This window comes from Ranitomeya variabilis, chromosome 4, assembly GCF_051348905.1.
Source record: "Ranitomeya variabilis isolate aRanVar5 chromosome 4, aRanVar5.hap1, whole genome shotgun sequence".
Lineage (NCBI taxonomy): Eukaryota > Metazoa > Chordata > Amphibia > Anura > Dendrobatidae > Ranitomeya > Ranitomeya variabilis.
This window is the reverse complement of record NC_135235.1, coordinates 749,423,946-749,447,759: the sequence shown is the minus strand read 5'-3', so window position 1 is coordinate 749,447,759 and position 23,814 is coordinate 749,423,946. Positions and strand designations below refer to the sequence as shown.

The following is a 23,814-nucleotide window of genomic DNA, read 5'->3' as shown; positions in this document are numbered from 1 at the left end:
AGCTAAAGGAGAGAAAAAGAGAAGTGTGCTACATAGCGGATATGACAGCGAACAGACATTTTTACCCGTTACCGGGTCTAGTGAGGCGCGGTGCCATATCACAGGGTCTTCTCTCACAGAACGTTAGGTCCTGGCGCACCAGCTGCTCCACCGGCATGAGCCAAGGACCAGCATGTGGTTCTTTTCTTGCCTCGGGCAGCCGGCCTGACCTCATCCTGAACTACAAGATCTTCCTGTCCTGTAAGGACCAAGCCCACTATTTTTTGCAATGTCCCTTTAAATCTGTCGGTATTTGACAATGGATGAGGAAGTTTCAGACTGAGGAAGCCGCTGACTTTACTTTCTCTTTCCGATAACAATGGCGTCTGCTGATCTGAGAGACGTGCTGAGCTGCTCCATCTGCCAGAACATGTACACGGACCCCGTCACCCTGAGCTGCGGACACAACTTCTGCCGGGACTGCATCAATCACAAACTAGATTCACAAAAGTCCAAAGTTTCCTTCTGTCCTGACTGCGGAGCAGAGTTCAGAGATCGCTCCAAGCTCTGCAAGAACATAGTCCTGGCCAAAGTAATAGATTGTCTCCCGTCTCTTTCAGAAGAGAAGTCTCCGCAACATGTCTTCTCAGAACTCACCATCCACCTGCATCACAGGACATGCTCTGTCCACAACAAGATCCTGGAATATTACTGCTTGGATGATTCCACCGGTGTCTGCATTAGCTGCTTTGTAGCTGGACACCACCAAGGACACAACGTGAATTTCCTGCCTGAAGCCTTGGAAATAAAGAAGAAGCAAAAGCTGGAAAAAGTTCTGATGGCGAGAGAGAAAGCCAACAGAGAAATTCAACATCTCGCGCAATGCAGAATAGGGGTGGAAGACAAAGCAGCAGAGATGGAAAAGAGAGTTAACTCCTTGTTCCGAGACCTCAGGAAGAAGCTGAATCGCTTAGAAATGACAGCTCTGGAGGTTATCTCCAAGCAAGAGAAGAAGGTCCTTCAAAGAATCGAGGACCTGATCAACCACCTCCAAGTCAAGAGGCAAGAATTGTCCAGGAAGATCCGCGACATTGAGGAGATGTGCAAGACGAGCGATCATCTGACCGTCCTACACAAGGACTTCTTACGTGACATAGGGCAAGGAAACATGGAGGACTGGGACCCCGATGAGGTCTACAACGTCAAGGACATTGATGACCATCAGATCTCTTTATTTCTACAAACGGGTTTATCGGACATCAGCGCAGGCACAAACGTGTGGATCCATATGCTGAAGCCTGTAGACTTCCTACTGGACGTGGACACGGTCTCTAACAACGTCACTTTGTCCAGGGACCGGAGAGCAATACAACTCTCGTATGAAGAACACAATCGTCCAGAAATGGCTGAGAGATTTGACCATTTTCAAGCTCTAAGCAGTAGAGTCTTTTCATCAGGACGACACTACTGGGTGGTGGAAATCAGCAAGTCAGGAAATCTGGGGATTGGAGTGTGTTATCCTAGTATAGACAGGAAAGGATATGTGTACATCGGGGAGAACGCGAAGTCCTGGTGCCTCAAATACGTGTCTTACCAGTGGTACGTAGAACATGACAGAAAAGCCACTCTTCTTCCCGACGAGGTCTCCTCCAATAGAATAGGGATCTATCTGGATTACGATGCGGGCCAGCTCTCCTTCTATGATCTCACCGATCCCATCAGGTACTTGACCACCTTGAACACCACCTTCACCGAGCCCCTGCACGCTGCCTTTATGGTAACAGTGGAAGGATATATCAAAATTTTAAGTGACTAGTTCTCACAAAGTAATGAGCACTTCAGACAGTCACTTCTAAAACGAGGGCCCCCAGGTGAGGAATTGGGCCCCCTGGTTGAGTTACATTCCCCCATTGAAATCTGTGGGCTGGGTACATAATATAGGTCAGCACTTTCCACTCCACCAGCACAAAGAACAAGGGGTTATCACAAGGGGCGCCACTGATTCAAAAAGCAAAATGATGGTGTAATAATAATAATAATTTTTATTTATATAGCGCCAGCATATTTCGCAGCACTTTACATTATAGAGGGGCTTTGTACAGACAATAGACATTACAGCATAACAAACACAGATAAAAACAGACACCAGGAGGAGTGAGGGCCCTGCTGCTCGCAAGCTTACAAACTATGAGGAAAAGACGAGACACGAGAGGTGGATGGTAACAATTGCTTTCGTTGTTCGGACCAGCCATGGTGTAAGGCTCGGGTGTTCATGTAAAGCTGCATGAACCAGTTATCAGCCTAAGTATGTAACAGTAGAGACACAGAGGGCTATTAACTGCATAAAGTGTGTGAGAACATGATGCGAGGAACCTGATTATGTTTTTTTTTTTTTTATGATAGGCCACACAGGGATCGTTAGGTTAATGCGTTTAAGCGGTAGGTCAGTCTGAACAAATACGTTTTTAGGACACGCTTAAAACTGTGGGGATTAACCGTATTAACCTTGGTAGTGCATTCTAAAGAATTGGCGAAGCACGTGAAAAGTCTTGGAGATGGGAGGTTCTGATTATTGAGGATGCTAACCTCAGGTCATTAGCGGAGCGGAGGGCACGGGTAGGGTGGTAGACTGAGACCAAGGAGAAGATGTAGGGTGGTGCCGAGCCATGGAGTGCTTTGTGGATGAGGATAATAGTTTTGTGTACTGGATTCTGTAGTGGATGGGTAACCAGTGTAATGACTGGCACAAGGCAGAGGCATCGGTATAAAGATTGGTGAGGAATATGATCCTGGCTGCAGCATTCAGGACAGATTGGAGCGGGGAGAGTTTGGTAAGAGGGAGGCCGATATGTAGAGAGTTACAATAGTCCAGACGAGAATGAATGAGTGAAACAGTAAGAGTTTTTGCAGAGTCGAAAGTCAGAAAAGGGCGAATTCTAGAAATGTTTTTGAGGTGCAGATAAGAAGAGCGAGCCAGTAGGGTTGAGCGACCTTTAGTTTTTTAGGGTCGAGTCGGGTTTTGTGAAACCCGACTGTCTTAAAAGTCGAGTCGAGTGAAATCGGCCGACCACCGTTAAAAGTCGGGTTTCGGCCGAAACACGAAACCCAATGAAGGAATTTATATATATATATTTTTTTTTTTTCCTCCGTCCCAGCACAGAAAATTTCGTATTGCACATTCCAAATCCCTACTGCGCACAAGCGATAACATAACGATAGGCGTTCACTCCCCTAACACCTGTCATCACTCTGCCCACGCTCATTCATTGGCTGAAAAAATGGCGCTAATCGCGTCATACGAAACGCGACTTTCGCGCCATGATCGCGTACCGCATGGCGGACCCCGCACAGGGGTCGGGTCGGGTTTCATGAGACGCCGACTTTGCCAAAAGTCGGCGACTTATGAAAATGAACGACCCGTTTCGCTCAACCCTACGAGCCAGTGATCGGATGTGGGGGGTGAATCATAGAATGGTAGAGTTGGAAGGGACCTCCTGGGTCACCTGGTCTTACCCCCTGCTCAAAGCAGGATTCACTAAATCATCCCAGACAGATGTCTGTCCAGCCTCTGAAGATTTCCATGGAAGGAGAACTCGCCTTCTCTCGTGGCTGCCTGTTCCACTTATTGATCACCCTGTCAAAAAGTTTTTTTCTAATATCTAATCTGTGTCTCCTCGAATTCAGCTTCAACACATTGCTTCTAGTCTTTCCTTGTGCAAATGAGAATAAAGATGATCCTTCTACAATGTGACAGCACTTATATAGGATATTTGTAGACAGCTATTAAGTCTCCTCTCAGTCTTTTTTGCAAGCTAAACATTCCCAGATCCTGTAACCGTTCCTCATAGGACATGGTTTACAGACCAGTCACCATTCTGGTCGCTCTTCTCTGAACTTGCTCCAGTTTGTTGATGTCTTTTTTTAAAATGTGGTGCCCAAAACTGGACACAGTATTCCAGATGAGGACTGACCAAAGAGGAGTAGAGGACAATAATGACTTTGCGTGATCTAGACTGTATGCTTCTGTTAATACATCCCAGAATTGTATTTGCCTTTTTTGCTGCTGCATCACACTGTTGACTCATGTTTAGTCTGTGATCTATTATTGTACCCAAGTCTTTTTTCACATGTGCTGTTGCTTAACCCTATTCCTCCCATTCTGCATATGCTTTTTCATTTTTATTGCCCAGATGTAGTACTTTGCATTTTTCCTGTTAAAAACCATTCTGTTAGTTGCTGCCCACTGCTCCAGTTTATTTATATCTTTTTGAATCCTCTCTCTCTTCTCTAGTATTAGCTATCCCTCCTAGCTTTGTGTCATCAGCAAATTTAATCAGTGTACCCTCAATTTCTTCATCTAAATCATTGATAAAGATGTTGAACAATACAGGGCCCAGGACAGAACCCTGTGGTACCCCACTTGAGACATTCTTCCAACTGTATGTGCAGCCATTTACGACCACTCGTTGGGTCCGATCACTAAGCCAGTTATGAATTCACCTAACAGTTGCCTTGTCCATTCCATACTTAGTCATTTTTTCAATAAGGATGGTGTGAGATACTTTGTCAAATGCTTTGCTGAAGTCAAGATATACTATATCTACAGCATTTCCCTGATCCACCCAGTCAGTGATTCTGTCATAGAAGGAAATTAAGTTAGTCTGACATGACTTATTAGTTACAAACCCATGCGGACTCTGGTTAATCACTTCATTCTTATCCAGGTACTTACATACATGAATGAAAGCTCGGAATCAAGTATGACCCCAAGACAGCGGCCATGTTGATTGGGAGTAATGGTGGAACCACACACGGAAATGGCAATGTCAGGCAACGGTAGGGTAGTAGAGGGAGAACACGAGTTGGTCAGCTTTTGACAGTTTCAGATAGAGGGAGGACATGATGTTAGAGACAGCGGTAAGACAATCACTGGTATTTTCTAAAAAGGCAGGCGTGATATCAGGAGCAGAAGTGTATAATTGGGTGTCTTCAGCATAGAGATGGTACTGGAACCCAAATCTACTGATTGTTTGTCCAATAGGGGCGGAATACAAAGAGGAGTGAGCCTAGGACTGATCCTTGAGGAACCCCAACAGTAAGGGGAAGGTGAGAGGAGGAACCACAAAGGATACAGTGAAAGAGCGGTCGGAGAGATAAGAGGAGAACCAGGAGAGAACGGTGTCCTTGAGGCCAATGGAGCGGAGCATAGTGAGGAGGAGCTGATGATCCACAGTGTCGAATGCTGCGGAGAGATCCAAGAGAATTAGCATGGAGTAGTGACCATTAGATTTAGCTGTTAGTAGGTCATTAGAGACTTTAGTGAGGGCAGTTTCAGTACAGTGTAAAGAGCAGAAACCGGATTGTAGAGGGTCAAGAAGAGAGTTATCTGAGAGATAGCGGGTAAGACGGGAGTGGACCAGGCGTTCGAGTTTAGAGATGAAGGGAAGATTAGAGACAGGTCTATAATTAGCGGCACAGTTTTGGTCGAGGGATGGTTTTGTAAGTAATGGATGTATGATGGCATGCTTAAATGAGAAGGGAAAGATACCGGAAGGGAGAGAAAGGTTGAATACTTTTGTTAGGTGAGTAGAGACTGATGGTGAAAGGGACTGTAGGAGATGTGACGGAATGGGGTCACTGGTGTAATGACTCCATTACCGCACATCTGAAAAGGATTCCTACACAATCTCTTCATTTATGCTATAATGTATTGACAAAAAAAAAACTACTGCATCATTTGTTGTTTTTTTACTCAATTGTTCTGTACTAATGACCCGTCTACCTTACTATTCCAGAAATTCCATCTTCTTCTGGTGAAGTCAATTTTTTTGGCTAATTTGGAGGTCACTTAGGGTCATTGTCTACTGAAAGGTGAAATTCCTGTTTATCTTCAGCTTTTGATGTAAAATTGTCTGATATTTGATCTGTCCATAATCCCCTCCCCGTTGACTAAAGCGCCAGGTGTAGCTGCTGAAAACCATCCCCAGAGCACAATGTTGCTTCCACCATGCCTCACTGTGGGGATGGTGATCTTCTGGTGATGACCAGAGTCCACTTTGCACCTTTCGGAAGTAATGTTCCCCCTCAGTCTCAGCAGACAGAACACGTTTCCTGCTTCTGGCCAACTTGATGGAGGTTTTGGCAGAAATTTTCTTTTTAAGGTAAGGCTTCCATCTTGACCCTGACCCCACAAGCAGGACATATGAAGAATAGGGGAGGTTGTGGTCAGATACAGGACACAGTCTCATAAAACTTATCCTTTAATATGCATACCTAAAAGGAAAAAAAAAAAATAAACTTAATTTAAAATCAATCAGTGGACAATAGTGCTCATGGTTACCAGTGCACTTGAAAAAAATGGCACAATCTCACCCATTTGTCGCCTCTCGATCTTCTGAAGGTTCCTGTGGCCTCAGGATCCGTGAGACTTTTAGACATGGGGAGCAAAAAGTACAAGGGGGGGGGGGGGAGAGGGGACAGGGCCTACTTTCCCTGTCGTGCCCTGTGTAAAAAACTCCCGCCCTCACAAGGGCAGTACCCAAGTATGAGCCTGTTAAAGTGATGCCCTTGACAAGTGTAGCCACCCTGGAAATATGTTTCCCTAACTCTTCCCAACGCGTTTCCTCCCCTGTTCAGGGGGTTCATCAGGGGAAGTTGTCCAGGTTAGAACAGGTATTCTGCAGTGGCAGACATAACCTCCATTAGTAACAGATTCCTCGGTGTGAGGGAGAAAATGGTCTCTATCACACTAAGTCCTGGTTGCCATTATATAGTAATGTGGGTGGTACCCATATCTAGCGTCTGTCATCACTTCCTGTGTAACCAAATAGTCATCCATAACACTCCATTTGATTAATCACATGCGCAAAGAATAAACAGAACGTTTGGGCTATTGTCGCCCCACTCTGCGTGTCTTTTATTCATACTTTAGTTGCTACGTGAGTATATATCGTTAATTATTCACCTGATCGCCGTAGAACCGCGCTCGCACTTCCGGACTTACAGGTACCTTGGTCATGTGACCACAGGTCCTGGTTAACAACCGGTTAGCAACTAATTGTTGTGATTAAAGGCGCATGCGCTACTACTCACAGGTCCTGGCCGGCAAGCAATAGCTGCTGCCAACCGCGCCTGCGCCTCCATACCTTAGTGGATATGTGAATATATATTGTTAATCATTCACCTGATCGCCATAAGGCCGCGCTTGCGCTTCCGGATTTACAGGCACCTTGGTCATGTGACCACAGGTCCTGGTTAACAACTGGTAAGCAACTAATTGTTGTGTCCAACGGCGCATGCGCTACTACTTACAGGTCCTTGCCGGCATGCAATTACTGCTGCCAACCGCGCCTGCGCCTCCCACCGAAGGTCCTGGTTGGTATCAATTATTCATCGCGCGTGCGCACTTGCTTCTAATTGCAGCTGATAGCTGCTTGAGCGCCTTTAGTTAGTACGGTGGGCTTCATCACATACCCCAGATTGCCGATCAGTACCGCCTATTTGACACTACTGCGCATGTGCTCTCTGTACCTGATCTCATTTCTTTTATCCAGTGTTGTTTATGGATTGACTGTACACACTTCCATATAAACAGAGAATTATGACGACACAAGGAGCAGTGTCCATACCACTAGTATATCTTACAGTACCTCCCTACCTTTCGGTATACATATATCTCAATCACTGCCAGGCATTATGGTTCACACCCCATTTATGGGCACTTGCCCTTTATGCAGTGAAATTGAATGCCCCTCTATTCTGTTAGTCCAGCCAGGGCTCAACTCTATGGGTCAATGTTTTGACCTTTCTCAGGGGTCGCCTTCTCTAGCCATGTCTAATATCCCCCTTCTGTACGGACATTCTTCATCGCTGAAATCATAGTCTATGAGGGTAAGGGGAATTTATAAAAGAAACAGCTATAATTCAGCTGTTCATTAAGACCGAGGGGGCACTGGGTATCAAGCCGGTAAATCCATCGGCATTCTCTGTAAGATCATTTTGTCATAGTTGCCACCTCTCAAGGGTGCTCTGACTTGATCGATACCCATGAATCTGATGACTCCACAGTTTCCACCATGGCTCCCATTCAGGTGTTTCGCCAATGGTGTATCCCTGTTATTACGTATGTCCCCCAAATGCTCCCCCACCCTCCGCCTAAATTCTCTGATTTCTGTGAAATCCCTGCAGCTCCTTTAATGTTGCTGTTGACCTCCAGCCCCGATCTTCTTGTCTTTTCATCAATTTCTGAGAGGCATACAGCTCTGGGTAAGATCTCTGTGGTGCCAGATTTCAGCCCCTTCTTGACGACATCCTCACAACGTCCATGGTAGAGCTAATGTCTGGAAATGTTTAAGCACCTTATCCTGACAGCTTTCCACAATGAGATCCATTTGCTGTGTTGTCAACTGTTTATGGTCAGGAAAATCCTAGAGCAGCGACACTTTCTCTGCAGTTAATCAGTTGCTGTAAATGAAGACGGCCAAGCACTGACTTATGTAACATGGGGGAAACGTGATCGGCTGATTCTGGGCTCAACCACAGCCCTTATTATATGAGGGTGCACACACTTATGCAACCACATTAGTGTAGTTTTATTTTCTCTGCAAAATGTAATTTTATGAAGGGTGTGTAGACTTTATATCCATTGTAAATGTGTTGGTCACTATTGTTCACGACCTCTCAGGTTAAGTTCCTACGATGAGATTTTGAGGGAGTCGAGATCGAAATGTTTGCATGCGCCGCCGGAGGCAGCCATTTTCCCCAGAGTCTACTGTATTGAAACCATGGAAGTGCAGGGGGTCCAGGCTTTCACAAAATGTTGGCGGAGCCCCCTCACCGCCAGACACCCCCTTCTACTAGCCTGGGATGGGACTCACAACATCATGGTAGGAACAGAACATACGGGACAAAACTGACCCGACGCAGTGTAGTCTGGACCCGCGGGGTCCACATCTTCCAAATGTCTCCGGCGATATGACATCACTACGCACGACGGGATGCCACACCGCGGCCATGTGTGTGGTGGGGGATACATCAGCCTCCAGACAAGCTCCACATTGCTTTTATTGTAACTTCACATAGGATCGTCCTCTACAACAATAACAGACAGGGCGTGAAGACTTATGTTAACGTCACCTGCTTATATGGCCCCATAAATCAGCCGGTCTGGGAGGGTACAGGCGCACGGACTGATAATAATGGGGCGCCAAGGACATGGAGATCTGACCCAAAACAGGGCTCTGCTTTAGTCAAAGAACAAATGTTAGAAAATAAACATGAGACAGCGATGAGATAACGGGATCCTAAACTAGGAGAACGTTATGGTGTCCCTGACTAGTACTACCTATTCCCCTCCCCATTATCCTGGACAGCACCTTTATATAAAAAGGTAGGAACCTAAACTCACCACTGAATGTGACCAGTCCTGGCCCCGGACCCCACCACCACCACTGAATGTGACCAGTCCTGGCACGGACCCCACCACCACCACTGAATGTGACCAGTCCTGGCCCCGGACCCCACCACCACCACTGAATGTGACCAGTCCTGGCCCCAGACCCCACCAGCATTCACCACTGAATGTGACCAGTCCTGGCCCAGACCCCACCACCACCGAATGTGACCAGTCCTGGCTCTAGACCCCACCACCACTCACCACTGAATGTGACAAGTCCTGGGCCCGAGCCCCACTAGAGACCCCACCACTGAATGTGACCAGTCCTGGCCTAGACCCCACCACCACCACTGAATGTGACCAGTCCTGGCCCTGGACCCCACTAGAGACCCCACCACTGAATGTGACCTGTCCTGGCCCCAGACCCCACCACCATTCACCACTGAATGTGACAAGTCCTGGGCCCGAGCCCCACTAGAGACCCCACCACCGAATGTGACCAGTTCTGGCCCCGGACCCCACCACTGAATGTGACCAGTGATGGCCCCAGACCCCACCAGCATTCACCACTGAATGTGACCAGTCCTGGCCTAGACCCCACCACCACCACTGAATGTGACCAGTCCTGGCCCCAGACCCCACTAGAGACCCCACCACTGAATGTGACCAGTCCTGGCCCCGGACCCCACCACTGACTGTGACCTGTCCTGGCCCCAGACCCCACCAGCATTCACCACTGAATGTGACCAGTACTGGCCTAGACCCCACCACCACCACTGAATGTGACCAGTCCTGGCCCCGGACCCCACTAGAGACCCCACCACTGAATGTGACCTGTCCTGGCCCCAGACCCCACCACCACTCACCACTGAATGTGACAAGTCATGGGCCCGAGCCCCACTAGAGACCCCACCACAGAATGTGACCAGTTCTGGCCCCGGACCCCACTAGAGACCCCACCACTGAATGTGACCAGTCCTGGCCCCAGACCCCACCAGCATTCACCACTGAATGTGACCAGTCCTGGCCTAGACCCCACCACTGAATGTGACCAGTCCTGGCCCCGGACCCCACTAGAGACCCCAACACTGAATGTGACCTGTCCTGGCCCCAGACCCCACCAGCATTCACCACTGAATGTGACCAGTCCTGGCCCGGACCCCACCACTGTATGTGACCAGTCCTGGCTCTAGACCCCACCACCACTCACTACTGAATGTGACCAGTCCTAACCCAGACCCCACCACCACATGTGACCAGTCGTGGCCCAGACTGCACTAGAGACCCCACCATCACTCACCACTGAATGTGACCAGTCCCGTCCCAAACCCCACGAGAGACCCAACCACCACTCACAACTGACTGTGACCGGTCCTGGCCCAAAGCCCACCACCACTGACTACTGAATGTGACCGGAGGTCCAGAGACCCCACTAAGAAATGTAATGAGATAAAGCTGTCCTACAATATGGAGGGAGCAGACAACCCCGCTCCTGCCGGCTGCTATTAGTGGATGCACAGGGGCTGCGGAGACCATGTATGATGGCGGTGGGCCGTGACGCACACATCTGACATTCACCACCACTTGGCCAGATTCAGGGAAACCTTCTCCACTGTCCATGGCTTGGAGATTACTGCTGGGGAGGCGGAGAAAGAGGTCATATGCAAGACAAGTCCATTTTTTAAGATGGTTGTAGAAGTGAGAGGAGCAGCATGTTGGGGGTCCGAGTAGTGACACCCCCACCAGTTGCTAGAGCAGGGGACGTGTCACCGAAGTCTGAAGCCTTTATAGACCATCTCCAACCATCCCATAGAGGTTGAATGCAGGGGTGATGGACACAAGGCCCTGATCTGGCAATGATAACGTACCCCACTAGAGACCCCACCACCACTCACCACTGAATGTAAACTAATAGAGATAACGAAAAAACAATATGATCCAATAAAAATTAAATTTTTTATTAATGATATCAATAAAAAACACTCACAAAGTGCCAATACAATAATACAAACATATCCTACATGTAAGAAAACAGTACAGACAAGATAATACCACCTGTCTTAAAGAATACAAAACCGTTGCAGATCATAGAAAAGAAAAGGACCATACATCCAAATGTATTCGATGCTGTAATGGCAAACCGTATAGAATATGTGAGCATTAAATATTAATATCAAAAACAATTTTCATATAACATGCTATCCATTTCATATAGAATTAACCAGTGGCTGCACTAACAATGCAAACTGACGAAACTGCAGAGGCGATGAAACGCGCGTCGGGGTGTGGGTTTGGACCATCCATCCTGGTTACAACATGACTGCAGGTAATTTATGGCCATACTTATGATGTTTCCAGTAATGTTGTATATCAGCAGGCTCATGTTTACAAGCGGGCGCACATCTGCATTGCAGCATACTTTTATAGATGTGTGCCTGCATAATATCACTGTTAGTGCAACCACTGGTTAATTCTATATGAAATGGAGAGCATATTATATGAAAATTGTTTTTGATATTAATATTTAACGCTCCCATATTCTAGATGGTTTGCCATTAGAGCATCCAATACATTTGGCTGTATGGCCCTTTTCCTTTTTTTTTATGGTCTGCACTTTGTGTTTTTTATATTTGATATCAATAATAAAATTTTATTTTTTATTGGATCATATTGTTCCTTTGTTACCTCTATTAGTTTATGGTCTATATTGAAGGATCGTTACTCAATTCTATGTGAGGTTTAATTCTCTTGGACTTTGTTTTTCACCACTGAATGTGACTGGTCCTGGCCTGGACCCCACTAGCACGGAATGTGACCAGTTCTGGCCCGGATCCCATTAGAGACCCGAACACCACTGAATGTGACCAGTTCTGGCCCGGACCCCACTACCACTGAATGTGACCAGTCCTGGCCTGGACCCCACTAGCACGGAATGTGACCAGTTCTGGCCCGGACACCACTAGAGACCCCACCACCACTGAATGTGACCCGTCCTGGCCCGGACCCCACTACCACTGAATGTGACCAGTCCTGGCCCGGATCCCATTAAGAGACCCGAACACCACTGAATGTGAGCAGTCCTGGCCCAGACCCCAACACCACTGAATGTCCAGAGACCCCACTAAGGAATGTAATGAGATAAAGCCATCCTACAATATGGAGGGAACAGACGGCTCCGGCCGGCTGCCATTAGTGGATGGACAGGGGCTGCGGAGACCATGTATGATGGCGGTGGGCCGTGACGCACACATCTGACATTCACCACTTGTCCATATTCGGGGGAAACCTTCTCCATTGTCCATGTCATGGAGATTACTGCAGGGAAGGAGGTCATAAGCAAGAAAGCCCGTTTCTCACGATGGTTGTAGAAGTGAGAGGAGCAGCATGTTGGGGGTCTGAGTGGTGATACCCCCACCAGATGCTAGAGCAGGGGACGTGTCACAGAAGTCTGAGGCCTTTATAGACCATCTCCAACCATCCCATAGAGGTTGAATGCAGGGGTGATGGACACAAGGCCGTGATCTGGCAATGAACGCGGACATCACTATGCAGTCTCTAAGCTCTGACATTACTCACTGATGCAGACACCCGGAGGGGACGAAAAGGAAGCGTAACAGCCGGGAAGTGCATGCCGCCCTATGGCTTACTGACAAAAAAAAAACCCTCAAAAGTTCAACGAATTAGTCTTATTTTTATCTTGAGAAGCAGCCGGGATCCGGCACGGCGGCACTTGTGGTGAACTGACGCCTATACAATATCGTACAAACAGCGGCCATGTCTCCGGCCCTCAGACCTCTTCATGGTGGAACGCCCATTTGTGTTTCATGAAGTGGGACTTGTGGGCGAAGCGTTTCCCGCACAGGCGGCACATGATGGGCTTCTCGTGGTCGTGGATCTTCTCGTGTTTCGCCAGCTGGGACTTGGTGTCGAAGCGATGGTCGCACTTGCTGCAGGAGATGGTCTTGCCTTTGGTGTGCCTCCTCTGGTGAACCAGCAGACTGCACTTATGGCCGAATTTCCTTCCGCACTGGTCACACTCGAAGGGTTTTTCTCCGGTGTGCGCCCGCTGGTGGATGATGAACTGGGACTTGTAGTCATACTGGATGCCGCAGATGGTGCAGGCGTAGCGTTTCACCGCGTGGTTCTCCGCCCGGTGCTTGATCAACAAGGACTTGGTGACAAACACTTGGCCGCAGTCCTCGCACTCCACGTCTACCTCCTCCACCTCGTAACTCTTTATGTGCTTCTGGGACTTGAGGTGCCTCCTGAAGGCCAGTCTCTTGGGAAAGGTCATGTCGCACTTCTTGCAGTGGTAGATTCGGCTCTTTCCACGGAGTAAATGGTATTTCTTCAGTTTGGAGCCTCCGTTGGGCGCAGCGTCACCGGACGAGCCTGGAAGAATGGAGAAGTCCTCGTCTCCTAGCATCGAGTCCCCGCCATCCTCGTCTTCTGACAGCAGCTCGGACTCGCTGTACTCGCTGACCACCCCGTCCGGCAGCCATTCCGGGGAGTTCGGCTGCTTTGTGGTCTCTTTGGCTTCTTCCTCGCTGCCGGACTCATCTGTAATGGGAGAGAAAAGGGAAGCCATGATTTTTACACATTTATGGTTTTCCAACCACAAGATGGCGTCTGACGTGGTCAGTGGAGCCTACCTGAGTCTGTATCGTCTGCCATTTCTGTGACGGCGTCCTCCTCCTCCACGGACACATCACCGTACAGCTCCCTGTGAGACTTAATATAGTCCCACTCCTCAGTGGAGAAATACATTGCGATGTCGTCACACTTCACCGGTACCTGCCACATAAGAAGTCAGGGTGACCGCTGGCGAGACCACCACGGCACGTACGAGGGGGCACTGTCACACTCACCTCCTTTGGATTGTCCGGGGGGTCCTCGCGATCAGCAAGCAGCCATTTCTATACAAGAGGACACAGATGTTAGTCACAAATGTATCTGTGAACAATCATTACCCTGCAGGAGCGAAAACCCCGAAAACCCACGGACCGCTATAAATGGTTAATGGAGGTGGAAGGTGAACGCGCACAAGTCCTGACATGGACGGAAATCATGGCATACACGTGTCCCGGTCACAGGATGGAGGAGAACACGACCACGGGCAAACTTACGTCTCCGGTCAGAAGGGCCACGATCTCCAGGATCTGATGCAGGAACTTCTGCGTCACCATCTTGGAGGTTTCTTCAATAAACGGAGTGTTCAGCAAATGCTGCATGAGCGAGACCTGAGGAGAGAAGACAGGGCGTCCGTATAGGCTGGGATTACAGGGACGGGTGCAGCGTCCGCATAGGCTGGGATTACAGGGACGGGTGCAGCGTCCGTATAAGCTGGGATTACAGGGACGGAGTGCAGCGTCCGCATAGGCAGGGATTACAGGGACGGAGTGCAGCGTCCGCATAGGCTGAGATTACAGGGACGAGGTGCAGAGTCCGTATAGGCTGGGATTACAGGGATGTGGTGCAGCATCCATATAGTCGTGGCTTATAGTCAGCGGGTGAAGCATCCATATGGCCGTGTATATAGTCGGGGTGCAGCGCCTATATGGCCGTGTATATAGGCAGGGGGTGCAGCATCCATATGGCCGTGTATATAGTCGGGGAGCAGTGTCTATATGGCCGTGTATATAGTCGGGGAGCAGTGTCTATATGGCCGTGTATATAGTCAGGGGGTGAGGCGTCTATATGGTCGTGGCTTATAGTCAGGGGGTGCAGCGTCCATATGGCCTTGTATATAGTCAGGGGGTGCAGCGTCCATATGGCCTTGTACATAGTCAGGGGGTGCAGCGTCCATATGGCCATGTAGATAGTCAGGGGGTGCAGCGTCCATATGGCCGTGTATATAGTCCGGGGGTGCAGCGTCTATAAGCAGGAGGTATAGCAGACACGGAGACCTACCATCACTTCCTCCATTGCAAAGAACAACCTGCTGTCTTTTACGGGGACGTTCCTGGGTAACTGGGAATTGTCTGACGTTGACCCCTGCAGTAAGTCTGACCATTTCTGCTCTTCCGCTTCCTGCGTTGGAGCCACTGTTTGGGTGCCCCCCGTAGTCATGTCTTTTGGTGGGATCGCAGGACCAAACCGATATAGGTAGTCAGGTCTGACGCTCCAGGAGTCATCCCTACGGTTCAGTAAGAACTCGGAGCATTGGACGGCCTTGTCGGACGTGCACGGCCGAGCCTTCAGAGGAGTGAAGAACCTTCCAAACCGCGTGGATGTTGACGCTTCGCGGACAAGAATGGGTCTGGTGAGAAGGCCAATGCTGCGGACCCCCCAGTAGGGGTCAGTGCTGGTGGAGACATGCCTCAGTTTGTGGCTCTTATCGGCGTACACGGTGACGGCTTCTCTGGATCCACCGCAGCTGGGATCGGACTGGAACGGGACCTCCACCTCCTCCTCCTTCACCAGGTTTCTTTGCAGACCAGGAAATATGGTTGGCACAGCGTCAGGTTTGAGCTTCACCTCCGTCCCGCGGATTGTGTAATTAGTGGGGGAAAAGTGATCAGCACACATCCCAAACCTCTCCGAAGGACTCATGTCCAGAACCTGCCGGGCAGCGAGGTCCAGATCACCAAAGTTCTGTCCGGTCTGCCGAAGCCACAGCCGTACCATAGAGAAGTTACTGGGAAACACGTGAACTGCCACGTTAGGGTTCTGGAGCTCCGTGAAGTTCAGGCAGTCTGTGACAATACATCTCAGTGTGACGTCACCCTGCGGAGGAAACACCGCCATCAGAGAAGAGCGTGTACTATACCGACACCGCAGAGCAAGCGACAAACACCGGACACAAGAGAAGACAAGGAAGGAAAGAATACCATGTACAGTATGTCTGCAAGTCACAAACATGGCCGAATGCCGAGCACTGGCGCTGTAATACTGCCGATATGTACAAGAATATAACTACTATAATAGTGCCCCTATGTACAAGAATATAACTACTATAATACTGCCCCTATGTACAAGAATATAACTACTATAATACTGCCCCTATGTACAAGAATATAACTACTATAATACTGCTCCTATGTACAAGAATATAACTACTATAATACTGCCCCCATATACAAGAATATAACTACTATAATACTGCTCCTATGTACAAGAATATAACTACTATAATACTGCCCCTATGTACAAGAATATAACTACTATAATACTGCTCCTATGTACAAGAATATAACTACTATAATACTGCCCCTATGTGCAAGAATATAACTACTATAATACTGCTCCTATGTACAAGAATATAACTACTATAATACTGCTCCTATGTACAAGAATATAACTACTATAATACTGCCCCTATGTACAAGAATATAACTACTATAATACTGCTCCTATGTACAAGAATATAACTACTATAATACTGCTCCTATGTACAAGAATATAACTACTATAATACTGCTCCTATGTACAAGAATATAACTACTATAATACTGCCCCTATGTACAAGAATATAACTACTATAATACTGCCCCCTATGTACAAGAATATAACTACTATAATACAGCCCTCTATGTACAAGAATATAACTACTATAATACTGCTCCTATGTACAAGAATATAACTACTATAATACTGCCCCTATGTACAAGAATATAACTACTATAATACGGCTATTTATGAGTAAGCCCGTACTGGCACTGGAAGTGGTGAGTGACTTGCCGACTGCTCCGGTTCTGGGTGGATGGGACTTGTGGAAGAACTGTGGGAGAACGGCTGCTCGGTCTTCAGTGGCGGGGTGACGCAGGTGTTGGTCCCGCTGGCGGACGGAGTCGGTGATGAAGAGTCGTAGTCGCACTCTTCAGTTTTGATGTGGACTATCCTGGAGTCTAATGTCGGAGAGGAAAGTGAAGGCCGCTGGATTAGCAGTGAGGGGGTCGCATCCTTCTTCAGGACCCTGCGCCCGTCCGCCATCGTGTAGCTCTCCGGGGAGAAGTGGCGAGAACACATCCGGTACAAGGATTTCGATTTGTCATCTAGGATTTTCTGAGAAATTTCCTCCACTTCTTGGAAGTTGAGTCCAGTCTGCAGGAGCCAAGTCTTGATGTGGTCGCTGTTGTCTGGGAATGGATGCAGCGTCACGCCGGGGACATCGCTCCTCCAGGTTATTGGACATTCCCTGACAATACAAGATGTCATCCTGCAAGAAACACAAAAGGCCAAAGCATTGGAGACGGACCATCTGCCACAGGTGACGGGACTCATTCTGCCCCAGCTCCCAGGATCCCTCCATGGGGTCTGTGCACACAACATCTTACTCAAGGGTCTGCTCCGTAACCTACCTAATAAGCACCAAGCTACAAAGAAGGAACGTATTCCGATTAGAAGCCAATCAATAGTTTACTCAATACAAGCTTAAAAAAAAATAGAGGTTCAAGATGTCGCAAAAAAGATGCTTCAAGACAGAAGACGCTGGTTGGGGTTCACACATGTATAAAAGATGTTGTGTGCACAGGTCCAAAGACTGCAAGAAAGAAACGGGGAGGTGAGGCCGACAGGGCTAAGGTGAGGGGTCGGTAAAGAGCAGAACGGACGAGGCCGACAGGGGTAAGGTGAGGGGTCAGTAAAGAGCAGAACGGACGAGGCCGACAGGGCTAAGGTGAGGGGTCAGTACAGAGCAGAACGGCGAGGCCGACAGGGGTAAGGTGAGGGGTCAGTAAAGAGGAGAAGGGACGAGGCTGACAGGGCTAACGTGAGGGGTCGGTAAAGAGCAGAACGGACCAGGCCGACAGGGCTAAGGTGAGGGGTCAGTACAGAGCAGAACGGCGAGGCCGACAGGGCTAAGGTGAGGGGTCAGTAAAGAGCAGAACGGACGAGGCCGACAGGGGTAAGGTGAGGAGTCAGTAAAGAGGAGAAGGGATGAGCCCAGCAGGGGTAAGGGGTCAGTAAAGAGCAGAACGGATGGACGAGGCCGACAGGGGGAAGGTGAGGGGTCAGAGAAGAGGAGAAGGGACGAGGCTGACAGGGGCAAGGTGAGGGGTCAGTAAAGAGGAGAACGGATGGATGAGGCAAGCAGGGGTAAGGTGAGGAGTCAATAAAGAGGAGAAGAGATGAGGCCGGCAGCAGGCAAAGGATCAGTAAAGAGGAGATGGGGCTAGGCCAGCAGGGGTAAGGTGAGAGGTCAGTAAAGAGGAGAACGGATGGACGACGACAGCAGGGGTAAGGGGAGGGGTCAGTAAAGAGAACGGACGGACGAGGCCGGCAGCAGGCAAGAGTAAAAGATGAGGGCTCAGTAAAAAGGAGAAGGAACGAGGCCAGTAGGCGTAAGGTGAGGGGTCAGTAAAGAGGAGAAGGCATGAGCCTGGCAGCAGGCAAGGGTAAAAGTGAGGGGTCAGTAAAGACAAGGGACGAGGCCGGCAGCAGGCAAGGGGTCAGTAAAGAGGAGAAGGCGTGAGCCTGGCAGCAGGCAAGGGTAAAGGTGAGGGGACAGTAAAGAGAAGGAACAAGGCCGGCAGGAGGTAAGGTGAGGGGTCAGTAAAGAGGAGAACGGATGGACGACGACAGCAGGGATAAGGGGAGGGGGTGAGAAAAGAGAACGGACGAGGCCAGCAGCAGGCAAGGGTAAAAGGTGAGGGGTCAGTAAAGAGAATGGACGAGGCCGGCAGGAGGTAAGGTGAGGGGTCAGTAAAGAGAACGGATGGACGACGACAGCAGGGATAAGGGGAGGGGGTGAGGAAAGAGAACGGACGAGGCCAGCAGCAGGCAAGGGTAAAAGGTGAGGGGTCAGTAAAGAGAATGGACGAGGCCGGCAGCAGGCAATGTGAGGGGTCAGTAAACTAGAGAACAGCTGCGCTCACCTTCATAAATGTCAGTGAAATCTACAGATCTGGATCCACAGATGATGCTGCAGAGTCCTGGAAAGAGAAGATTCGGTTACGGTGGCACAAGACCGGCAGAGAATGGCGGCCGTGGCTCCTTATTTATGGAGTCGGCCACGGATCCTGCGCTTCACCATTTCTTTAGTAGGCTACGTTCACATTTGCGTTGTTGGGCGCAGCGTCGTCGATGCATACGTCATGCGCCCCCATCTTTAACATGGGGGGGCACATGGACATGCGCCGGTATGCGTTGTACGGCGTTTTACGACGCATGCATCATATAGACGCACAAGACAGGGCGCAGGGGACGCTACTTGTAGCGTTTTCCCTGCGCTGAAAGTCCCGAACTGTAGGATCTTATGACAACGCATGCGTCACAAAACGCTGCGTTGTGTACATGCATTGTTGGTTGCGTCGCCGACGCCGCGCCCAACAACACAAATGTGAACGTAGCCTAAATCCAGATATCCTGGTGATTCCTGGAGCAGAAGCGCTGGTGTCTGGTGCTGTATGTAAACCCATCATCAAAGCGCCCCATACTGGGGGCGCACAGCGCTGCACCGCGGCCCTCTGCACAGACCACCGACCACCAACCGGCAGAGACCACCAACCGGCAGAGACCACCAACCGGCAGAAAGGAGACAACCAACCGGCAGAAAGGAGACAACCAACCGGCAGAAAGGAGACAACCAACCGGCAGAGACGATCACCAATCAAAAGAAATTGCCGACATCTCATTGTCTGCTGTGGGCATCACATAAAGGGATAAAGACACTGCTGCATTAGTCCTGGCACCCCTATAATACGTATAATGGATGATGACACGGCTGCATTAGTCCTGGCTCCTGTATAATACATATAATGGATGATGACACGGCTGCATTAGTCCTGGCTCCTGTATAATACATATAATGGATGATGACACGGCTGCATTAGTCCTAGCACCCCTATAATACATATAATGGATGATGACACGGCTGCATTAGTCCTGGCACCCCTATAATACGTATAATGGATGATGACACGGCTGCATTAGTCCTGGCTCCTGTATAATACATATAATGGATGATGACACGGCTGCATTAGTCCTAGCACCCCTATAATACATATAATGGATGATGACACGGCTGCATTAGTCCTAGCACCCCTATAATACATATAATGGATGACACGGCTGCATTAGTCCTAGCACCCCTATAATACATATAATGGATGATGACACGGCTGCATTAGTCCTGGCTCCCCTATAATACATATAATGGATGATGACACGGCTGCATTAGTCCTGGCTCCCCTATAATACATAGAATGGATGATGACACGGCTGCATTAGTCCTGGCTCCCCTATAATACATATAATGGATGATGACACGGCTGCATTAGTCCTGGCACCCCTATAATACATATAATGGATGATGACACGGCTGCATTAGTCCTGGCACCCCTATAATACATATAATGGATGATGACACGGCTGCATTAGTCCTGGCACCCCTATAATACATATAATGGATGATGACACGGCTGCATTAGTCCTGGCTCCCCTATAATACATATAATGGATGATGACACGGCTGCATTAGTCCTAGCACCCCTATAATACATATAATGGATGATGACACGGCTGCATTAGTCCTGGTTCCCCTATAATACATATAATGGATGATGACACGGCTGCATTAGTCCTAGCACCCCCCTATAATACATATAATGGATGATGACACGGCTGCATTAGTCCTGACTCCCCTATAATACATATAATGGATGATGACATGGCTGCATTAGTCCTGGCTCCCCTATAATACATAGAATGGATGATGACACGGCTGCATTAGTCCTGACTCCCCTATAATACATATAATGGATGATGACACGGCTGCATTAGTCCTAGCACCCCTATAATACATATAATGGATGATGACACGGCTGCATTAGTCCTGGCTCCCCTATAATACATAGAATGGATGATGACACGGCTGCATTAGTCCTGGCACCCCTATAATACATATGATGGATGATGACACGGCTGCATTAGTCCTGACTCCCCTATAATACATATAATGGATGATGACACGGCTGCATTAGTCCTAGCACCCCTATAATACATATAATGGATGATGACACGGCTGCATTAGTCCTGGCTCCCCTATAATACATAGAATGGATGATGACACGGCTGCATTAGTCCTGGCACCCCTATAATACATATAATGGATGATGACACAGCTGCATTAGTCCTGGCACCCCTATAATACATATAATGGATGATGACACGGCTGCATTAGTCCTGGCTCCCCTATAATACATATAATGGATGATGACACAGCTGCATTAGTCCTGGCACCCCTATAATACATATAATGGATGATGACACGGCTGCATTAGTCCTAGCACCCCTATAATACATATAATGGATGATGACACGGCTGCATTAGTCCTGGCTCCCCTATAATACATAGAATGGATGATGACACGGCTGCATTAGTCCTGGCACCCCTATAATACATATAATGGATGATGACATGGCTGCATTAGCCCTGGCACCTGTATAATACATATAATGGATGATGACACGGCTGCATTAGCCCTGGCACCTGTATAATACATATAATGGATGATGACACGGCTGCATTAGTCCTGGCTCCCCTATAATACATATAATGGATGATGACACGGCTGCATTAGCCCTGGCACCTGTATAATACATATAATGGATGATGACACGGCTGCATTAGCCCTGGCACCCCTATAATACATATAATGGATGATGACACGGCTGCATTAGTCCTGGCACCTGTATAATACATATAATGGATGATGACACGGCTGCATTAGTCCTATCACCTGTATAATACATATAATGGATGATGACACGGCTGCATTAGTCCTGGCACCTGTATAATACATATAATGGATGATGACACAGCTGCATTAGTCCTAGAACCTGTATAATACATATAATGGATGATGACACAGCTGCATTAGTCCTGGCACCTGTATAATACATATAATGGATGATGACACAGCTGCATTAGTCCTGGCACCTGTATAATACATATAATGGATGATGACACAGCTGCATTAGTCCTAGAACCTGTATAATACATATAATGGATGATGACACGGCTGCATTAGTCCTGGCACCTGTATAATACATATAATGGATGATGACACGGCTGCATTAGTCCTAGCACCCCTATAATACATATAATGGATGATGACACGGCTGCATTAGTCCTAGCACCCCTATAATACATATAATGGATGATGACACGGCTGCATTAGTCCTGGCACCCCTATAATACATATAATGGATGATGACACGGCTGCATTAGTCCTGGCACCCCTATAATACATATAATGGATGATGACACGGCTGCATTAGTCCTGGCACCCCTATAATACATATAATGGATGATGACACGGCTGCATTAGTCCTGGCACCCCTATAATACATATAATGGATGATGACACAGCTGCATTAGTCCTAGAACCTGTATAATACATATAATGGATGATGACACGGCTGCATTAGTCCTAGCACCTGTATAATACATATAATGGATGATGACACGGCTGCATTAGTCCTAGCACCCCTATAATACATATAATGGATGATGACACAGCTGCATTAGTCCTAGAACCTGTATAATACATATAATGGATGATGACACGGCTGCATTACTCCTGGCACCCCTATAATACATATAATGGATGATGACACGGCTGCATTACTCCTGGCACCCCTATAATACATATAATGGATGATGACACAGCTGCATTAGTCCTGGCACCTGTATAATACATATAATGGATGATGACACAGCTGCATTAGTCCTAGAACCTGTATAATACATATAATGGATGATGACACAGCTGCATTAGTCCTAGAACCTGTATAATACATATAATGGATGATGACACGGCTGCATTAGTCCTAGCACCCCTATAATACATATAATGGATGATGACACGGCTGCATTAGTCCTAGCACCCCTATAATACATATAATGGATGATGACACGGCTGCATTAGTCCTGGCACCCCTATAATACATATAATGGATGATGACACGGCTGCATTAGTCCTGGCACCCCTATAATACATATAATGGATGATGACACGGCTGCATTAGTCCTGGCTCCCCTATAATACATATAATGGATGATGACACGGCTGCATTAGTCCTGGCACCCCTATAATACATATAATGGATGATGACACGGCTGCATTAGTCCTGGCTCCCCTATAATACATATAATGGATGATGACACGGCTGCATTAGTCCTATCACCTGTATAATACATATAATGGATGATGACACGGCTGCATTAGTCCTATCACCTGTATAATACATATAATGGATGATGCCTTTCTCACATGTAGCACACTGATAGCACCAGGCAGCCATGTTTCCTCCTCACACAGCACAGCCGGCCAATGACCCCGGTCACACCTCCGCCCCCACACTCAGGACTCCGCCGCGGACACGTTACCTGCCCTCAGACACTAACGAGCAGCCAGGACCGAACAACACTCTACACAACTGCTGATTGGCTGCGGCAGCGCCGTGACGTCACCGCGCTCAACCACTAACCGCTAGGA

At 48.2% G+C, this 23,814-nt stretch overlaps 2 protein-coding genes across 4 annotated transcripts; one reads left to right on the top strand and one right to left on the bottom strand.

Annotated features, from left to right (window-relative positions):
- The first annotated feature begins 285 nt into the window (after positions 1-285).
- Positions 286-2,215, top strand: LOC143766746 (E3 ubiquitin-protein ligase TRIM39-like). Its single transcript, XM_077254659.1, has one exon. It carries the CDS (start codon positions 359-361, stop codon positions 1,793-1,795), a length of 1,437 nt encoding a protein of 478 aa, XP_077110774.1. The 5' UTR covers positions 286-358; the 3' UTR covers positions 1,796-2,215.
- A 6,809-nt stretch (positions 2,216-9,024) lies between these two features.
- On the bottom strand, positions 9,025-23,814 carry LOC143766744 (uncharacterized). Of its 3 annotated transcripts, none has more exons than XM_077254655.1 (8): positions 23,706-23,814; positions 19,189-19,245; positions 17,027-17,531; positions 15,284-16,099; positions 14,500-14,613; positions 14,242-14,289; positions 14,026-14,167; positions 9,025-13,933 (listed from the first exon to the last, which is right to left on the bottom strand). In XM_077254655.1, the coding sequence occupies exons 3-8, from the start codon at positions 17,528-17,530 to the stop codon at positions 13,161-13,163; spliced, it is 2,397 nt and encodes a 798-aa protein (XP_077110770.1). In that variant the 5' UTR covers position 17,531; positions 19,189-19,245; positions 23,706-23,814; the 3' UTR covers positions 9,025-13,160. The 3 variants fall into 3 exon arrangements, with proteins under 3 accessions (XP_077110770.1, XP_077110772.1, XP_077110771.1); XM_077254657.1 differs by having other exon boundaries at positions 17,054-17,531; XM_077254656.1 differs by having other exon boundaries at positions 23,590-23,724.